This window comes from Elaeis guineensis, chromosome 1 (assembly GCF_000442705.2).
Source record: "Elaeis guineensis isolate ETL-2024a chromosome 1, EG11, whole genome shotgun sequence".
Lineage (NCBI taxonomy): Eukaryota > Viridiplantae > Streptophyta > Magnoliopsida > Arecales > Arecaceae > Elaeis > Elaeis guineensis.
In genome coordinates this window covers 108767881-108785166 of record NC_025993.2, presented here as the reverse complement: position 1 = coordinate 108785166, position 17286 = coordinate 108767881, and the positions used below count along the sequence as shown (strand labels likewise).

The 17286-nt window shown below is 37.3% G+C and overlaps 1 protein-coding gene across 1 annotated transcript; it reads left to right on the top strand.

Moving 5' to 3' along the window:
- Positions 1-122: 122 nt before the first annotated feature.
- Positions 123-7263, top strand: LOC105038429 (probable L-ascorbate peroxidase 6, chloroplastic/mitochondrial). Its single transcript, XM_019848768.3, has 12 exons — positions 123-464; positions 567-695; positions 3623-3743; positions 3812-3912; positions 3996-4083; positions 4845-4912; positions 4998-5084; positions 6078-6152; positions 6225-6302; positions 6384-6488; positions 6624-6704; positions 6822-7263. The coding sequence occupies exons 1-12, from the start codon at positions 252-254 to the stop codon at positions 6825-6827; spliced, it is 1152 nt and encodes a 383-aa protein (XP_019704327.1). The 5' UTR covers positions 123-251; the 3' UTR covers positions 6828-7263.
- The last annotated feature ends 10023 nt before the right edge of the window (positions 7264-17286 follow it).

The window sequence follows — 17286 nt, the reverse complement described above, 5'->3', positions numbered from 1 at the left end:
AAAGGCGGGCTAAGCCTATGAAAGCCTGACAAAAGCATAGTAGAGCAAAGCGCCGACGCACCTTTCTTGGCCCTGTTGGCCACGCCCGATTGGGACAGGCGCCAATAAAAGCGAAAGCAGTGTCCTTCGCAGTCGCAGCTCACAGGAAGCCAAACCAGCGAGCAGCGACCATCTCGCGCTCCTTCGTGCCCGTCTCTCGTCTCCCTCGCTTGGGTTCCTACTTTCTTTAGCCACCACTACTGAGGAGAGCGATGGCAGAGCGGCTCTCCGCCACGGCCTCCTGCCTCCTCCCCGCTGCCGCCGCCAAGCGGGGGGCGCCGGTGGCCCGATCGTCCCTCCCCCTCCTCCCATCTCCGCCTCGCGGCGCCGCCGCCGCCCGCTCCCTCCACCTCATCCCGGCCGGCCACCGCGCCGCCCTCCGCCCCTTGTCGCCGCTATCCTCCCTCCTCCCCCGCCTCTGCAAGGTTCGTCCTCCTCTCCTCCATAGCTAGCTATATTGATCAAGAAATCTGGAAATTGATCGTTTTTAACTGATGCCTTCTTCTTGGGCGTGTTGGGATCCTTAGAGGCCAGAGGCAACGAGCCGGGCGATGAGCTCGTCCGCCGTGTGCTCAGCATCGGATCCGGATCAGCTGAAGAGCGCAAGAGAGGATATCAGGGAGCTCCTTAAGACCACCTTCTGCCACCCAATTCTGGTGTGTTTTTCTTTTCTTTTCTTTTTTTTACTGCATTCATACGCAGCATATGTTGATTTTTCTTTTTGCCTTTTTAGTATGCTTTATAGAATGATTGGTGTGTTTCAATGGATAGGTGAATTGGATTTGGATTCTGTTACCTAATTGTGTTCAAGTTTTTGATTTTCATTTTACTTTCTATATACGTGCGTATCGTGCATAAAAGGTATTCAACTTCTTGTTTGACTTAATTTTTGCTCAAGTCCTTGAAGTAGGATTGATGTTTTCTCGATTAAATTTCGGAAGAAATGGGGTTTGATGTGAAATGGATTGGTCTCGTGAGAGGATGCAAGATTTGGCTTAACTGGTTCGATAGGTTTGCAAAGGGAATCTGTTGGATGTATTTCAATTGTTTGATGGTTATGAAAGTCTTTCAAAGATTATGACACGGAATAAAATCATATGACCTGGAAACCCTGACAAGTGTTTTCTGTTGCTGTGACTTTATCCTATTTCAAGATCGATCATGACCTAGAATCCATGGATTCCTGTTGCTATTACAAGATATATTTCATGTAAGAAATATAATGGATCACTCAGACTTGTTGATAGTTCTTGGAAGAGAATCTTATGGAGTTATGATGGACTCCTTGCATCCATAGTTTGCTGAACTGGCATCGAGTGTAGGGGTGCAAACGAGTCAAGTCATTCATGAGCTACTCGAGCTTGACTCGAGTCTTGGTTATTATCGAGTTCAAGTCAAGCTCGAATAGCTTGAATAGTTTTTTGGGTCAAGCTTGAGTGGCAAGATACTCAGTTCGAAATCTTGCGAGCCTACTCAAATTTGCATATGTTTTTCATAATATTATTTTTATTTAATATATATATATATTATTAGTACATTAGAGCTCGAACTCGAACTCGAGTATGACGCAGTTGATTTTCAAGTCGAGTTGAGTCAATCTCTAGTTTTACCTATTTTTCATTGAGCCAAGCTCGAGTTTGGGATATTAAGGCTCAATCGATCTCGAGCCAAGTTTTGAGCCCGAATATTTTGAATCGAGTCGAGCTCGAGCTTCCAGCTGCTCGGCTCGGCTCAATTGCACTCCTAAATTCGAGAGTCATAGTGGCTAGCTACTAGTGCGGTATGGTACCGGTACTAAATTGCAACATTTTGGAATTAGGGAGAGGGAGAGGGAGAGGGAGAGGGAGAGGGAGAGGGGGGAGAGGAAGAAGGAGATGGAGGGAGGAAGAGAGGCCAAGGCCTCCAGAGTCACCTCTATGTGTGTGTGTGTGTGAGAGAGAGAGAGAGAGAGAGAGAGAGAGAGCTCATCTGGCCAGGACGCGAATGTGGATGGGATGCTGTCAGCTAGCATCGTCACATGACCAAGGCTGGAGGAGGGAGAGAGGGGGGAGGGAGAGAGGGAGGGAGAGAGAGAGAAAGAGAGAGTACACACTTCTCTCAACAACCAAACGTTGAGTATGCACTTCTTAATGACTTAACATCCCTAACTTGATCACATGTCATTTAAGCTTGATATAGATGTGATATGATCTTTATACGGTATATTCTGATATGGTGGTTGTTGAGAGCTTTGATGGTCACACCAAATCCACTGGCTTTAATATTATTGGGGCTCTTTTGCATAACTTGGATCTGTTGAAATATTTAACTTGGTGTAGCTTTAAGCTCTGTAAATTTTTAATTTCTTTTAGGATTTAGGCAGGTTTTCCAGTTCTACGTCACATTTTTTAAGGATTTAGCAAATCATAATTGTCAAAAAAATTGATGTGTAATTGTTAGTGCTGAAGAAGATTATATTGCGAGTAGATTTCAGTGAGTGGATGAAGTGGAGCTGTCATTGTCTACTCACAATTTGCCTTGAAGATGCAAGAAAGAAAAATTATATGACAATTATCAGGTCCCCATGTTGTATGATCCATGCTTATAAGATACCACTACGCATACAATGTTAATACAAATGCATGGTAAATCCAAGGAGGAGTTGCACCTCTTGTGGATGAATTCTTGGGGTTGCCCAAGATTGTTCAGGTCAATGCAAGATAATTTAAGGAGGGTAAGAGAGGTCTTTGGATGTATGTCTTATGTTCAGAAAATATGAGTAAAGACTCAAGAAGACATGTATGGAAGTTGCAAAGAAGAGTCTGAAATAACTTATGCTGACAAAGAATGGAGCCCTTTGTAGAAATGGATGGTGAAATGGTGTACATAAAGTTCCAGCCCCATGCTGTTGTCATGCAAGGCTTTTGGTGCTTATTGTTGTGATACAGATTTTATAGATCTTGTATCCTTTTAATGTTGTTGTAATGGTGACTTTCTTGTTCTGATAGAAAGATGTGAGTTAAAGTGGCCTGACAAAAAATTTGAGTAGATTTTGCTGTGCAAAGGGAGGCTGGCAAGTGCTGTTTTGGACTTGTGTTTTCTTTATCCATGTTCAGGTGCACCTGTTGCACCTCTTTCTGGATGGAATGTATAATACTAATTATCCGAGGGATAAGTAGCACTTTCATTTCTTTTCAATCCTGAATCCTAACAAGTCACATTCTGACGTATAAATGTTGAAAGGTGAATTTCTGTTCTCCTCATTCCTCCCCTGTTTAATGTCTTTCTTTTTATTTTCTTTAGTGATATTGAGGTTTCCTTTGCTCTAGGCTCTGTCAGAGCCATCGGAATAGCTGGATCTAGAAATATGAAAAAGGTAGCCTCTCTATTTTTTGCCAGCTTATAACAAACTCTCTTGTCTACCAGGCAAAATAGTGGCAGAAAGTACTAGCTCTGCAAACAATGTGTTATTTTGATTTCAAAATGTTGCTCAGTGGCTGTGTCTGTGACAACTATAATTATTTGAAATCCAATTATCCTTTCGGGAAATAAACTGATAACATTTGCAAAGAAGTCATTTTTGACAGTCATTGTATTGGCGCAGGTTCGTCTAGGATGGCATGATGCTGGTACATATGACAAGAATATTGCAGAATGGCCACAACGGGGTGGAGCTAATGGAAGCCTGCGATTTGAAATAGAACTAAAACATGCAGCCAATGCTGGTACTGATGCTCTGCCATATACAATCTTTTTTTTGTTACTATGGAGGAATGCTTACATGGTTTTACAGGTCTTATAAATGCATTAAAGCTTCTTCAGCCTATCAAGGACAAGTATTCTAGTGTTACTTATGCAGACTTGTTCCAGTTAGCCAGTGCTACAGCTATTGAGGTCCTTTTCTATCTAGTTTGTCCAGCTGCACATGTTTTTTGTTGGTATGATTATTTATGTCTTGCATCATTGTCATCTCTTAGGAGGTGGGCGGCCCCCAAATCTCCATGAAGTATGGAAGGGTAGATGTATCTGGACCTGAGCAGTGCCCACCTGAGGGGAAGCTTCCTGGTAAGATGCAATCTGACATTTGTCTTTTGTTCATTGAAGCAGAGACACCCACTTCATGCATTTAGCTAATGTTTGTCTCTTTTTGGAGCATTAGACTTGATGATACAACACATGTGATCACAAAAGAGTTGAGCTATTTGTTGAAAAAAAAAAAATGAATCCATCAATGACATATAAGATCGAGTCAATCATCGTTAATTTTGCCTGCAAGGTCCTGAAGCATAAGAAAGGTTCCATTTACATTGCTTTTAGTTTTCAAATTAAAATGTCTTTTGCACAGTTAATATTATATTACCATTTAGATCATTCAAATCCATTTGCAAAAATGCATTTTATGACAACATCATAGTGGACAACCCTTTGGTCTTTCCTATCTTCCAGCACTCTCCGTCAATCATCCATTTTTCATGGTTTCGTCATGGAACTATTGTTACCGCTTGAGCTATTGTGTTCCAGCGGCTTGTCACTGCCACCGTATTATCATCATTGTAACTGTCACCCCACAACACATGCAATATATCATCAATGTAGGCACCTTATCACTCATCATCATCAATGGACTTTGTCGCAGCACCTGGTTAGGCTTAAAATGGAAACAATCATGTTAGTGGTTAATCACAATAGTGATGGTGATGTAAGGTGTTCTTTATGATGCTTTTGTGATAATGCTGTGAAGTTTGACTTTTTGATGCCACTCATGTACCTGCTTTTGTTCCAGCCTTTTATTTGACTAACAGTGTTACTTTACTTTCTGTGTTTAGATGCTGGCCCACCATCACCGGGTGCTCATTTACGGGATGTATTCTACAGAATGGGCCTTAATGACAAGGTTTACACACCATACTTAATTGTACAGGCTTAGTTTTATTTGTATGCCAGTAGCCTCCATTAAACTGTGCAGTGTTCGATGGCAGGAGATTGTTGCATTATCTGGTGCACATACTCTGGGAAGGTCCAGACGGGAGCGTAGTGGTTGGGGCAAACCAGAAACGAAGTATACAGTATGTTATTTTCATTCTTATTTCCCATTTAACTTGTAGGTGCCAAGTAGTATATTTTCTAAAAATAGATGCCTCTTTTGAGATCTTATTTAAAGTCTTGCCCCTTAATTGTAAATAATGGCTTCTTGGTAAACAAATATAGCAACTGTTCACCACATAGAGGTATCCTGTTTCCTTTCATTCTTTAAAACCTTGCCAAATGTTAAATTGCAAGCTTCCTGGTAAACATAGAAGTTGATGCTGGTTCCATTTCAATGTATTGAAATTTGATTTGGGGATTCTTCTTTATGTCATATTATAAAATTGAGTGCAACTAAATATATTTTTTTGCTAAGCATAGACAATAAGTTGGGGGCTGTCAAGCAGAATAAAGGATAAAAGAAGAGAGAGAAGAATTGGCAAACAGTTAAAACATATAGAAGATTTTATTGATAATATAGAATGCAGAATTAATGATTGAATAACTTTTATATTGAGAGATTGTTTCCAAAATGTTTTCTTTGAATTTCTCTTTCAGCATAGGGCCCATTGTTAAGGTTTCTTCTTCAGTATATAAAATAAATGTAAGCAATGTGGTAAAATATGGAGTCTTATGACGGACCTGGCTATGGGCTGGGCTAAGCCTTTGCCTGATGCTTATGGGCCTGACCTAGGCCTAGGCTTGGTGCTTTTTATTTTAGCAGGCCTGAGCTAGTATTAAATTACATGGGCTAGGCCTGGGCCTTAAGTAGGCCAGCATGAGCCAACCAGTTATCAGCCTTAGCAGCAGCTGCACCCACCCTCCTTCCTGACAGTATTTTCCCACCTTGGATCAAATCCATGGCCGGTGCAACATACTTCTCATGATTTTTGCCATTGCTGGTATCTTTGAATTAAATATTTAAATTACATCTTTATTATTAAAAGTAAATGCCATCTATTTTAGTGCACCATACTGCAATATGTCAGATATTGTGCTGGGTTAATGGTATGACTTGGTCTGCTTCTTGACAGAAAGATGGACCTGGAGCACCTGGAGGACAATCATGGACAGTGCAATGGTTGAAGTTTGACAACAGCTATTTCAAGGTAAGATCTTTCTGGTGTGCCAATAAACCCATCATCAGACTGAATGAAGATTATATGCAAATTTGATGATAGGACATCAAAGAACGAAAAGACGAGGATCTATTAGTTTTGCCTACAGATGCTGTTTTGTTTGAGGACCCCTCTTTCAAGGTAGAGAGATAAAACTCGTGCTGCCTTCAAGAGAATCCAACTTTAAGGTTATGCATATATGACAAGTTCTAATATTTGCAGGTTTATGCTGAGAAATATGCAGAGGATCAGCATGCGTTTTTCAAGGATTATGCTGAAGCTCATGCTAAACTTAGCAATCTGGGTGCCCAATTTGATCCTCCAGAGGTGAGTTATTGGATCAAATTTATCAGGTTTTGCTTGTTATTTGACAGTTTTTCATTTATAATAAATTGGGAGGGATACGACAGTTTTTATGTCCAATCTCTTTAAAATAATACTTGTACTGGGGTTATCAACCAGGGCATCTCAATAGATGATGACTCAAAAACCGCCACACCAGAGCAATTTGTGGCAGCCAAGTATTCTTCTAGCGAAGAGAAGGTAGGCTGCTAACCTTTCTGTATTATTATTTCTACCCCTGAATGATTATCTCAGCTATGGATATGCGATACCACTTCCTAAAGAAAATTTGCTGTGTTCTGCTTTCTTGGTTTGCAGGCTTAAAAAATCAACAAATATCTTTTGTTCTGCTGCGTCTTTCAAGTACACAAGACGAAGCTTTTCCAACAGCATGAATACTTAGAATTTGGAAAAGAGATTAACGAAGTAAAAGAAATAAATAAACCTTATATTTTAAATGCAAAGAAAACTATCAGAGGCCAAGAGGCAGAAGATAAGGACAGAGCATGAAGCAATTGGAGGGAGCCCAGATAAGCCTCTTAAATCCAATTACTTGTTCAGTATCATGATCCTGTCTGCTGCCTTGGCATTTTCAATGTCTCTGTTTGGAACTGAACATAATTTTGTCTTGGATTGTTCTTTTACCTATGTTCTGTACCATTTTACTGGAATTGGGGGGTGGTGTTGGTTTAGCATTGAAATATAGTCTTTGCATGAAAATTTTGGCACATGGGTAATAACTATTTATTGAAGTTGGAAACTCTCAGATTGCTACAGGTGTCTTTCATAAGTGACTGGCTTAACTGGATTGCATTTGTCTGTTTAAGATTTGGACAATTAGATGCCTCCCAGGTTACTTTCTCTGGTGGCTTCCCAGTTCCATCCGCAACTGCCTACTGGTATAGTATCTGTCATTCGGACTATCCGTATTTGGTACGCAATACTAACTTCTTGCGGTACGGCTGGGTTGGTTCTGGACTGGGCGAAGAATATGCGTATGTTTCTTGTTATAATACCCTTTCTGGCTTACTAAATATTATTTAGTAGGTCTCTTTCTTAAATTGCACTTGCGGCTGCTAGCATTGAAGTTATGGGAGCAGGTTGGCATGCTTGTGGTCCGGGTATTCCTGACAGGCGCATTAGCATGGGTCTGTCAGACTTTAGGCATTTGTAGAAGTATAAATTTAAATGTGGAACAATGATTGATCTAGGAACCTGAAAGGTATTGGTATTGATTGGGAGTAAGTGGATTGGATACTAGGTAGTGGTAGGTTCGGCAATTGAGATAATAGCAACATAATTCATGTGACATGAAATCTCAAGGAGATAACATGTGGGTTGAATTAGTGCCCCTGATGGTATTGTTAAGGAGTTGGTGGGAAAATTCAAAAATTTTCCTCCTTTCAAACTTCACTAAAAGTTTAGTTGCGAGTCTAATCCCCTATTGGAAAGGGATAATCTCTTATTGATATTTATCTATCTTCTTTCTTTGTCCATCTTTACTTGAATTAAGGAGGAAACTGGGTTTTACACCACCTATGCATCCTTTTGACCAGACGAAAGTATCTGTCTTTGATATTTTGAAGATATCCGGTTGTATCTTAGGACAAAATTTTATTTTAATAAAAATACTATTTTTGTGAGAACCGGTCTGATTGGATCTGATTCAATGTGAAGTCAGCAAGCCTTGCTGGCTTCATCAAAAAAGTTTTCAAAAAAAAAAAAAAATAGAGAAGCAATCGAAACAGGGGAAGCTTATCCCCTACCTGATCCCATCTCTTGAAAAAGGATAAGGATGCGTGAATGATTGGATGGGAGTCGTGGGCTAGAGAGGGACGGCCGGAGGTTGTTTGAGATGATTATGTTGGTGAATAGCCAGATTTATCTACCTTAAACCAAGCTTATTCTTTCTTTTTGCCTTCTCTATTTAAACCCCCATTCCAATTGATCCCTCATCAAAATTCCTCTCCCTCTTCCTTCTTCATCACCTTCGACAATCATCAAACTTTACAAACAAGTCGTTGTCACTCGAGAAAACCTCCTTTCCTCTCTAATCTTTGCATCTTCTCTATGTCGGGTGCTATAGCCTTTGAGATTTTTCCTCCGCTAGCACTTTGGCCGGACCACCGTCTCGGATTGCCGCCACATCACCACCACCGTCGACCTCATCCCCCCGTTCCCCTCTGCCCCCAATGAAAACTCTTTCAGCTTGAGAACAGAGAAATAAAGAAAAGAGGGAAAGAAAGAGAAGAGAGAGAGAGAGAAGAAGAAAAAGAGAGGAAAGGAAAAAAAAATGAAGAAAAAAATGAATGAAGAAAAAAAAAAGAAGAAAGATCAAAGGAAAAGTCTATCTTTATGAAATCATCCCATTGATCGAAATCTAATCTGACTGGATATAGATTAATTCGAGATGGTTAACTTCATCTCAAATCACGATCTTGACCAAGCATCTCTCTTTTCTAAGTTAGTTGAGTAAGATCAAATAGATTAGATCTTGATTATTCTTTTCTTTATATATTTTTCGATTGATTAAGATTGTGCCTAATTAGTTTAATTTTATCTTTGATTAATGATATAGATCTGATCTAGAATTTTGATCTAGATCAGGAGAAGCAAAGATCTAAGGATCAGGTGATGTGCCAAAGATCATGAATTTTGAATTTGATCGTTTGTAAGTTTTTTTTTATTTTTGAGTTTTTTTTTTGCATATTCATGTGTTTAAAATTAGATTTATAAATATAAAATATTTAAATATTTAAAAATTATAATTGTTTGAAATTATGTATTTATACATGAAAAATAATTTAATGTTGGATCAAGCATGATATCACCTCAGCATGATACAAAATTTGGAATGAGATGATTTTTTATTTTAATTAATATTGTATGTTATCTTGAAATAAAATTATTCATGTTTATCTTCGTATGAATTTTGTATAAAAATTGTTCTCTTATTTTTGAAAATAAGTTGTGAAATACTTGATTCGGTATTTTTGTGAAAGAAGTATAATTAATTAGTTGTGGTGAAATAATAAAAAAAACTCTCTAATTAGACTATGATTCGGATCTAGCCAAGGGGATTAATCATTGACCACACGTCAAAAATATATTTTTTCTAAACCTAGTCAGTTAGAGCTGATCACTGGTAGAGCTAGTTCTTTCGGGCCTAGCCAGTCAGAGCTGATCGCTGACACATGCTGATGAGTCGTATATATATATTTTAGAACTAGTCTATTTTGTCACGGGACTAATCACGGCCATATGAATTGGAGCTAGTTTCTTTTGGGCTTAGTCAATTGGGGCTAATTGCTAACACATGTTGATGCATCATATATTTATTATTCAGGGGCTAGTCACTTTCAGATCTTATCACGGGGCTGATCGTGGCTACAGTCACTAAAGATTGAGAGAAAATGTTTTATTTTTACTAATGTGCATGGCATATTTTGAAAGAAAGTTATGTTATTATATATTATTGTTAAATTGATATATTTTGAAAAGTAATTATTCTTGATCTCTTAGAGATATCAGTAATTTACTGAGTTCATAAAGCTCACCCTCTTTTTTTAGATCGAGAAGATACTGTGGGACTTGGGATCGCTCAGTGGAGAGTATAGTATTATGTATTGATAAAAAGATAGACTTTATATATTCTTTAGGGCTTTGCCCTAAAGAAGGTGCAGCCATCACGTGTTTGATTCGGATGCTGAATTTGGAGCATGACAGAGTAGTATCAAAGTCTAGGTTTAAGATCATGAGAACTTAGATTAGTGAGAGCGGGGTAGAATTAGGATTTTTATTGAATATATGAAAATAATTACTGGTACTAAAAATATAATGAATTGTTTTATAATGTCTAATTTTATTTTATGAATATAAATTGAGTTTCTTAGAACTTTGTTTTGGATAAGTATATAAGGTTTATATTGTTAAGATTCTGGTTAAATACTTCAAGCCTAGTTCTAGGAAGAATATAATCATGACTAAACAATTGATATATAAAGGTATACTTTGAGTGATAGATGGGTTACACTATGTTGTATCAGCATTGAATTTATTTTAAAAATTTAATTTTGATATAATTATAGAATGTAAAAGCAATCTTGAATTTGTTAAAAATTATTTTGTTGAAAAAGAGAATAGAAAAAAGGTAATCAAATGATTACTCAAGGATATTGTGAGTAAGGAAGACTTCTATGATCATGCAAGATCTAAGTAATAGAAGGACATTTTATTAATAGTTATCTAAAATAATTTTTTTATCTAATATTTTGAGTGGATCTTCTAAAGTTGATTTATCTCTCTAGTTATAATACTCTAGCAATTTACAAGATCATGATGGACATGTTAGAAGTTGATTTTCTCAAAAGAGAAAGATTGATTTTATATTATCCACTTGTATTGTCGAAATAATCCAGAGTTAGCTCGACTCAAATCAAATTTAGAAGTTAATATCATGATCATATAATGTGCAAACATGGTAATTATCTTAAAGGATACTTATGATCCAATACACTTAGACAATAAAATCTTTGCACGAATTTTATAGAATTTTAATTTAGGATCATTAAGAAATTTTGGAGAATGTTGATCAGAGTTGCATGATGGAAGTATAATGATTTGTCATTTAAAATTAATAAAAAATATTGATTATGGTTTGAAATGTATTATTATAGAAGATATGATTTTTAATAAAATTAGATTTTATTCATAAAGAAAATGTGAGTACTATGGATTTTTAGGCTAGTCATGTTGTGACTATATTGATTATGCTAAAAAAAATTTTGACTACTTTGTATCTAGAGTTAATTGATTGTTAATTTGGTCTATTTATCAAGTATCTGAATGAATCCAATGTAATTCATTCATTCCTTACGATCTTAACTCTAACATAGGAATCATGATATCAATATTTCATTTTTTTTTCGAATTTAATTTTTATGATTCAATTATGAGAGTATTTCCATCATCATGATAGACCATTGTTATTAAAAGCCATGATCATGATCACCTTCACAGTCACTTGATCACTTCAAGATGGACCATTATCTTTTGTAGAATCAAAACTTCATTATAGTATTCATTATAGTATTTTTGTCGAATTCATTTCAAGCTCTACTCAAAATATAATTGATTTTGATAATTGATCTTATTGTAAGATTTTTGCATCCAATTGATCCCAACTCAATCTTAAATGAACATGCATACGTTTATCTCAATCTCAAAGTCTCGATCATTTAATCTTATTAGTCTACATCTTAATCATAAATGCAATAGAAAACTTTTGATTGCACTGATTTTGATCGAAGAGAGATGAGATCTTTGATTGTATATCAAATGGACAAAATTTTAGAATGGATGTGGAGATGTCAAATTGTAAAGTATTTTTGAAAAAAGTCTGCGCTTTGGTATAGATATGTGCTTGCACTTTGTGGTTGACCTGAGGGGTCGGATTTTGCTTATGGGCATTTTAATAATATAATCATATACTCAGAAATGTCAAGTCAGGACAAATTAGTGGATGTAAGTTTTAAGTTGAGCATTTTTAACTTTAGAAGACCTAGATTTCTTAAATTTTAAGGATGAAATTTTTATAAGGGGGGAGAATGTGAGAACTGGTCTGAGTGGATCTGGTTCAATGTGAAGTTAGCAAGCATTGCCGACTTCATCGAAAAAGTTTTCAAAAAAAAATGGAGAAGCAATTGAAATAGAGGAAGCTTATCCCCCTGCCTGATCCTGTCTCTTGGAAAGGGATAAGGATGCACAGACGATTGGATAGAAGTCATGGGCCAAGGAGGGACGGTCAGAGATTGTTTGAGATGATTATGTCAGTGAATAACTGGACTTATCCACCTTAAACCGAGCTTATCCCTTCTTTTTGCCTTCTCTATTTAAACCTCCGTTCTAATTGATCCCTCATCAAAATTCCTCTCCCTCTCCCTTCATCATCACCTTTGGCAACCGCCGAACTTCACAAATAAATTGTCGTCACCCGAGGAAACCTCCTTTCCTCCCTAATCCTTACATCTTCTCTATGCCAGGTGTTATAGTTGTTGAGATTTTTCCTCTGCTGGTACTTTGGCCAAACCGCCGCCTCTGATCGTCGCCGCATCATCACCGCCATCGACCTCATCTCCTCCTTTTCTCCTCTGCCCCTAGTGAAAACCCTTTCGGATTGAGAAGAGAGAAATAAAGAAAAGAGGGAAAGAGAGAGGAGAGAGAGAGAGAGAAAGAGAGGGAGAGAAGAAACAAGAGAGGAAAGGAAAAAGAAAAAAAAAAGAAGTACAAAAAAATGAATGAAGAAAAAAAAAAGAAGAGAGATCAAAGGGAAAGTCTACCTTTTTAAAATCACCTCGTTGATTGGAACCTAATCTGACTAGATCTAGATCAATCTGAGACGGTTAGATTCACCTCAAATCATGATCTAGACTGAGCACATCTCTTTCCTTTCTAGGTTAGTTGAGTCAGATCAAATAGATCAGACCTTAATTGTCCTTTTCTTTTACCTCTTTTGATTATCAAGATCGTGCCCAATTAGTCTAATTTTATCTTTAATTAATGATATAGATTTGATCTAGAGTTTTGATCTAAATCAGGAGAAGCACCGATCTAAGGATCAGGTAGCATGCCGAAGATTGTAAATTTTGAATTCAATCATCTGTAAGTTTTCTTTTATCTCTGAGTTTTTTTATACATATTCATATGTTTAAAATTAGATTTTATAAATAAAAATTATTTAAATATTTAAAAATTATAAAGTTTTGAAATTATGTATTTATGCATAAAAAGTAATTTAAAATATTAGATCAAGTATGATGTCACTTCAACATGATACAAAATTTGAAATGAGAAGATTTCTTATTTTAATTAATATTGCATGATTTTTACAAAATTATTCATATTTATCTTCGCATGAATTTTAAATAAAAATTATTCTCTTATTTCTGGAAATAAGTTGTGAAACACTTGATTCAATATTGTTGTGAAAAAAGTGTGATTAATTGGTTCTGGTGAAATAATGAAAAAAAAATAGTTAGACTATGATTTGGATTTAGCCAATAGGACTGATTGTTGGCCATACATTAGAAACACGTTTCTTCCGGATCTAACCAGTTGGGGCTGATCACTGGCATACACTGATGAGTCACGTGTATGTGTTTTAGAATTAGTCTTTTTGCCTTGTTATGGGGCTAATAATCATGGCCATATGAATCAGAGCTGGTTTCTTTCGGATCTAGCTAATCGGGACTGATCGCTGGCACATATTGATGCATCATGTGTTTATTATTCTGGGGTTAGTCACTTTCGAACTTTATCACGAAATTGATCGTGGCTGTAGTCAGTAAAAATTGAAAGAAGATTTTTGGTTTTACTGATGTGTATGATATATTTTGAAAAAAATTTATATTGTTATATATTACTGTTAAATTGATATATTTTGAAAAGTAATTATGTTTGATCCCTCAGAGATATTGGTAATTTGCTGAGCCCATAAAGCTTATCTTCTTTTTTTTTTTTTTTTTAAATCCAAAAGATACTATAAGATTTGGGATTGATTAGTGAGAAGTATAGGATTGTGTATCGATAAAAAAATAGATTTTATATATTTTTTAGGACGTTGTCTTAAATAGTATACGGCTATCATGTGTCTGAAATTGAGACGTGATAATTTTATTGAAACTCTTTATATTTTACTAATGTTCAATCACGTCTTATAACCATTTTCAGATGCGAGCATATTTGAAAGCACGATGGGAGGGGCCTGCGTCGAAGGATACCTTGGTGCTGGCAGAGATGGTTTAGTCAAATGATCGAGGATACCTTAGTGCCATGAAGTTGGGCCGGGTTAGGGTTGTCGTTCTCCTCCATCCCATTTCTGTGAGGCGATTGAAGTACCTTTTCTTTTTAACCAAAAAGCGACCACAAAATAACAATAACTGTACTAGTTGTCCTATTGTAAAATAAAACCACAGAGAATCAGAATATCTTATCCTGCACCTGTCATGGAAATTCTTTTACCAATCAAGGATGACTCATACCTGTCTCCCCCCCGGGTGTGTTATTATATTGACCTAAGGGCCCCCACACGCCACCCCCTGATGCGCCCACGCCATCACTTTTATTTTGTTTCATATGTTTCGTCCAAATCCCATCCACCTTGTAGGGGCCCACACCCACCCCCGATGCCGCGTTGTGCGTAATTTTTTTTAATTTTTTTAATAGGGTAAACAAAATGATCGCCATTTCATCCGGACCCCATCCCACCTCCCCTCCCACCCGTTGCACCCGCACGTAGTCTTTTTTTTTATTATTTTTAAAATAAAAAATAAATTTCTTACCGATAGTTTAATCATTTATGTTGAAAAAAAAATTATAAAAATTTTTAGTTTAAATTTTATTCTTGATGAATTTATATCTTTAAAAAAATATTATTTATAATTTTAATTTTAAATTTTAATAATAAAATATTTAAATTATATTCTATATATATATTATTTTAATCTCTCTATAATTTAATTTTCTGACTTTGCCGCTGATTGAAGATGACTAGTGCCTTCATGTCTTCTTGATTTAAACCCTATCATGTCGAGCCCCTTGAAGATCCATCGAATCTCCTTGGCCTTCATGCCTACCGAGAACACTATTATTTGCTTCTTAGCTTCTCAATTTTCTTTTCCACCCCAAGCAACTCAATAGCGGATCACATTGTCTTGCTATGCTAACCTAAAGATCCCATTGAATTTTTTTATAAATCAAATTTATTAAACTAATTTAAAATAAATATATTCATGAGAATCATAAAATAAAATATTTAAAAGCTTAGAAGGAATCTCTGTTGCAGTCTACAAAATAGATGCAATGTGATCACTGATCACCTTCAATCTATAATACTATTAGTTTCTTTGTAGATATTTTTGATTTTAAAAATCTACAAATTATCTCCACTCTCTAGCAATTTTGTTTGAGAAGAAGAGTAGTGATTAGGACTGACAAAATATGATCTGATCCGTCAATCCGATCCATCATAAATAAATTTGAGTTTAGACTAAATAGATTCAGATCATAAAGGAATCGTTCCATTTAACCCGCTTAATAATTGGATCGGATTTGAATTTTGGATATCTGATTTATTTAATCTATTTAATATTTAAGTCGGATTGAGTCAGATAACCTATTTAATCTGTTTAACATATTTCTGACTCATTTAATCCGATCTGTTTAATCCATTTAAGATTCATTTAATATATTTCTGACCTATTTAATTTGACCTGATTAATCTGTTTAATCCATTTAATCTGCTTAATCTGTTTAACTCATTTAATTTAATTTGATTTATTTAATAAATAAATTAAATAGATCGAATCGAATTATCTATTCGATAAATAAATCGAATTTAAATTTAATTTTTTAATTTATTTAATAAATAAATTAAATTTAGATTGTTTAGTTTGATTTATTTATGATTCAATCGGTCCGATTGCCAATTTTAATACTGATCTCTGAACTCACACGGTCATGTAACAACCGTTAGTGAGTCTCATTATTTTGTGGGACACCTTCAGAATTTTTATTGCATATCATGTGAAAGCGGGCTGGATGTGATGGCAAAATGCAAGCTTCGACAATCCCCACAAAGTCCCTCTAAGAGCGTGCCAATTGCCCCTTCCTCTTTTAACGTGGACGACACGCACCATGAGGCAGGGAGTGCACGTCCAAAACGCAAAAAGCTGGGCGGCTTCGGCAACCAGTGGGACCAACCCACTGCCCATGCAAATGAGTCTTTCTGGACGTCATCGTTACCAAAATTGAATAAGAATTTTTCTAAATTCGTTGCTCATGCACGAAATATCTTACGAAAGTTTGTCACAGATGTTTATGGGCCGGCTATTCTGTTGAGACATAGTTGTTGGGCTAACCCTAGTTAACGTTGACATATCTATTATTCGCAGCTAAAACCTCACCAACTTGTATGCCAACCGCGTTCGCCGTGCCACCTTTCGGCCTCGCGTGAACTTGCTTTTCCGATTCTCCGCCGACGTTTAAAACTCGAGCTTCCACGTGTGATGACCTTTTCCTTTCCAACACCTAACCTTTTTCTCGCATTTCGATTGCCACATCACGTGCCACAGGATTTCCCCTTTCGCCCTCACCATTTAATAATTACATGAACCAGGTCCACTGGACCACGCCACATCACCACGGTGGATAACACGCCACATCACCACGGTGGATTGCGCGTTAGCCACCGCGCATATGCTCCGATATTTGCCCCGGTCCATCGTACCCATCGTTCCCGCAAAACCCATCCGACTTGGCAGCAAGCTATCATTGTGCCACGTCGGACGGAAGACGTGGGGTGCTGCAATTCCAGCCGTGCGACCTAGGCTTTTATAACATATTTGGTCCCTATCGACGCAAAGAAAAAGCCATGGCGTCCCTCTTCTTTCGTGCAAGCCACTCGCCGCGTCTTAATTCGCGGGGCTACGCGTCAACCTCTCGGCGCCCTATCGCCGAAACCGCGCACGAGCCACTGTAGATGATGCCAGCGCCTGACGCCCGTACCCACGCCGACCGCCACGGCCCCTTCACGCTCGTCCAAGGTCGTGCTCGGACTCTTACCAGAATCGGCGCTACCCAAGTGCCGTCCTGGCGGCGACGCCCGAGCCCGTCCAAAAACCGTGACGTAAGCGGTGACAGAATCCGGTACCTCGATCCTCCGTCCAAACGTGTCCGGGCATCCGCTCGATCACGGCAACGTGGTAGGGGCCCAACGTCAAACTTG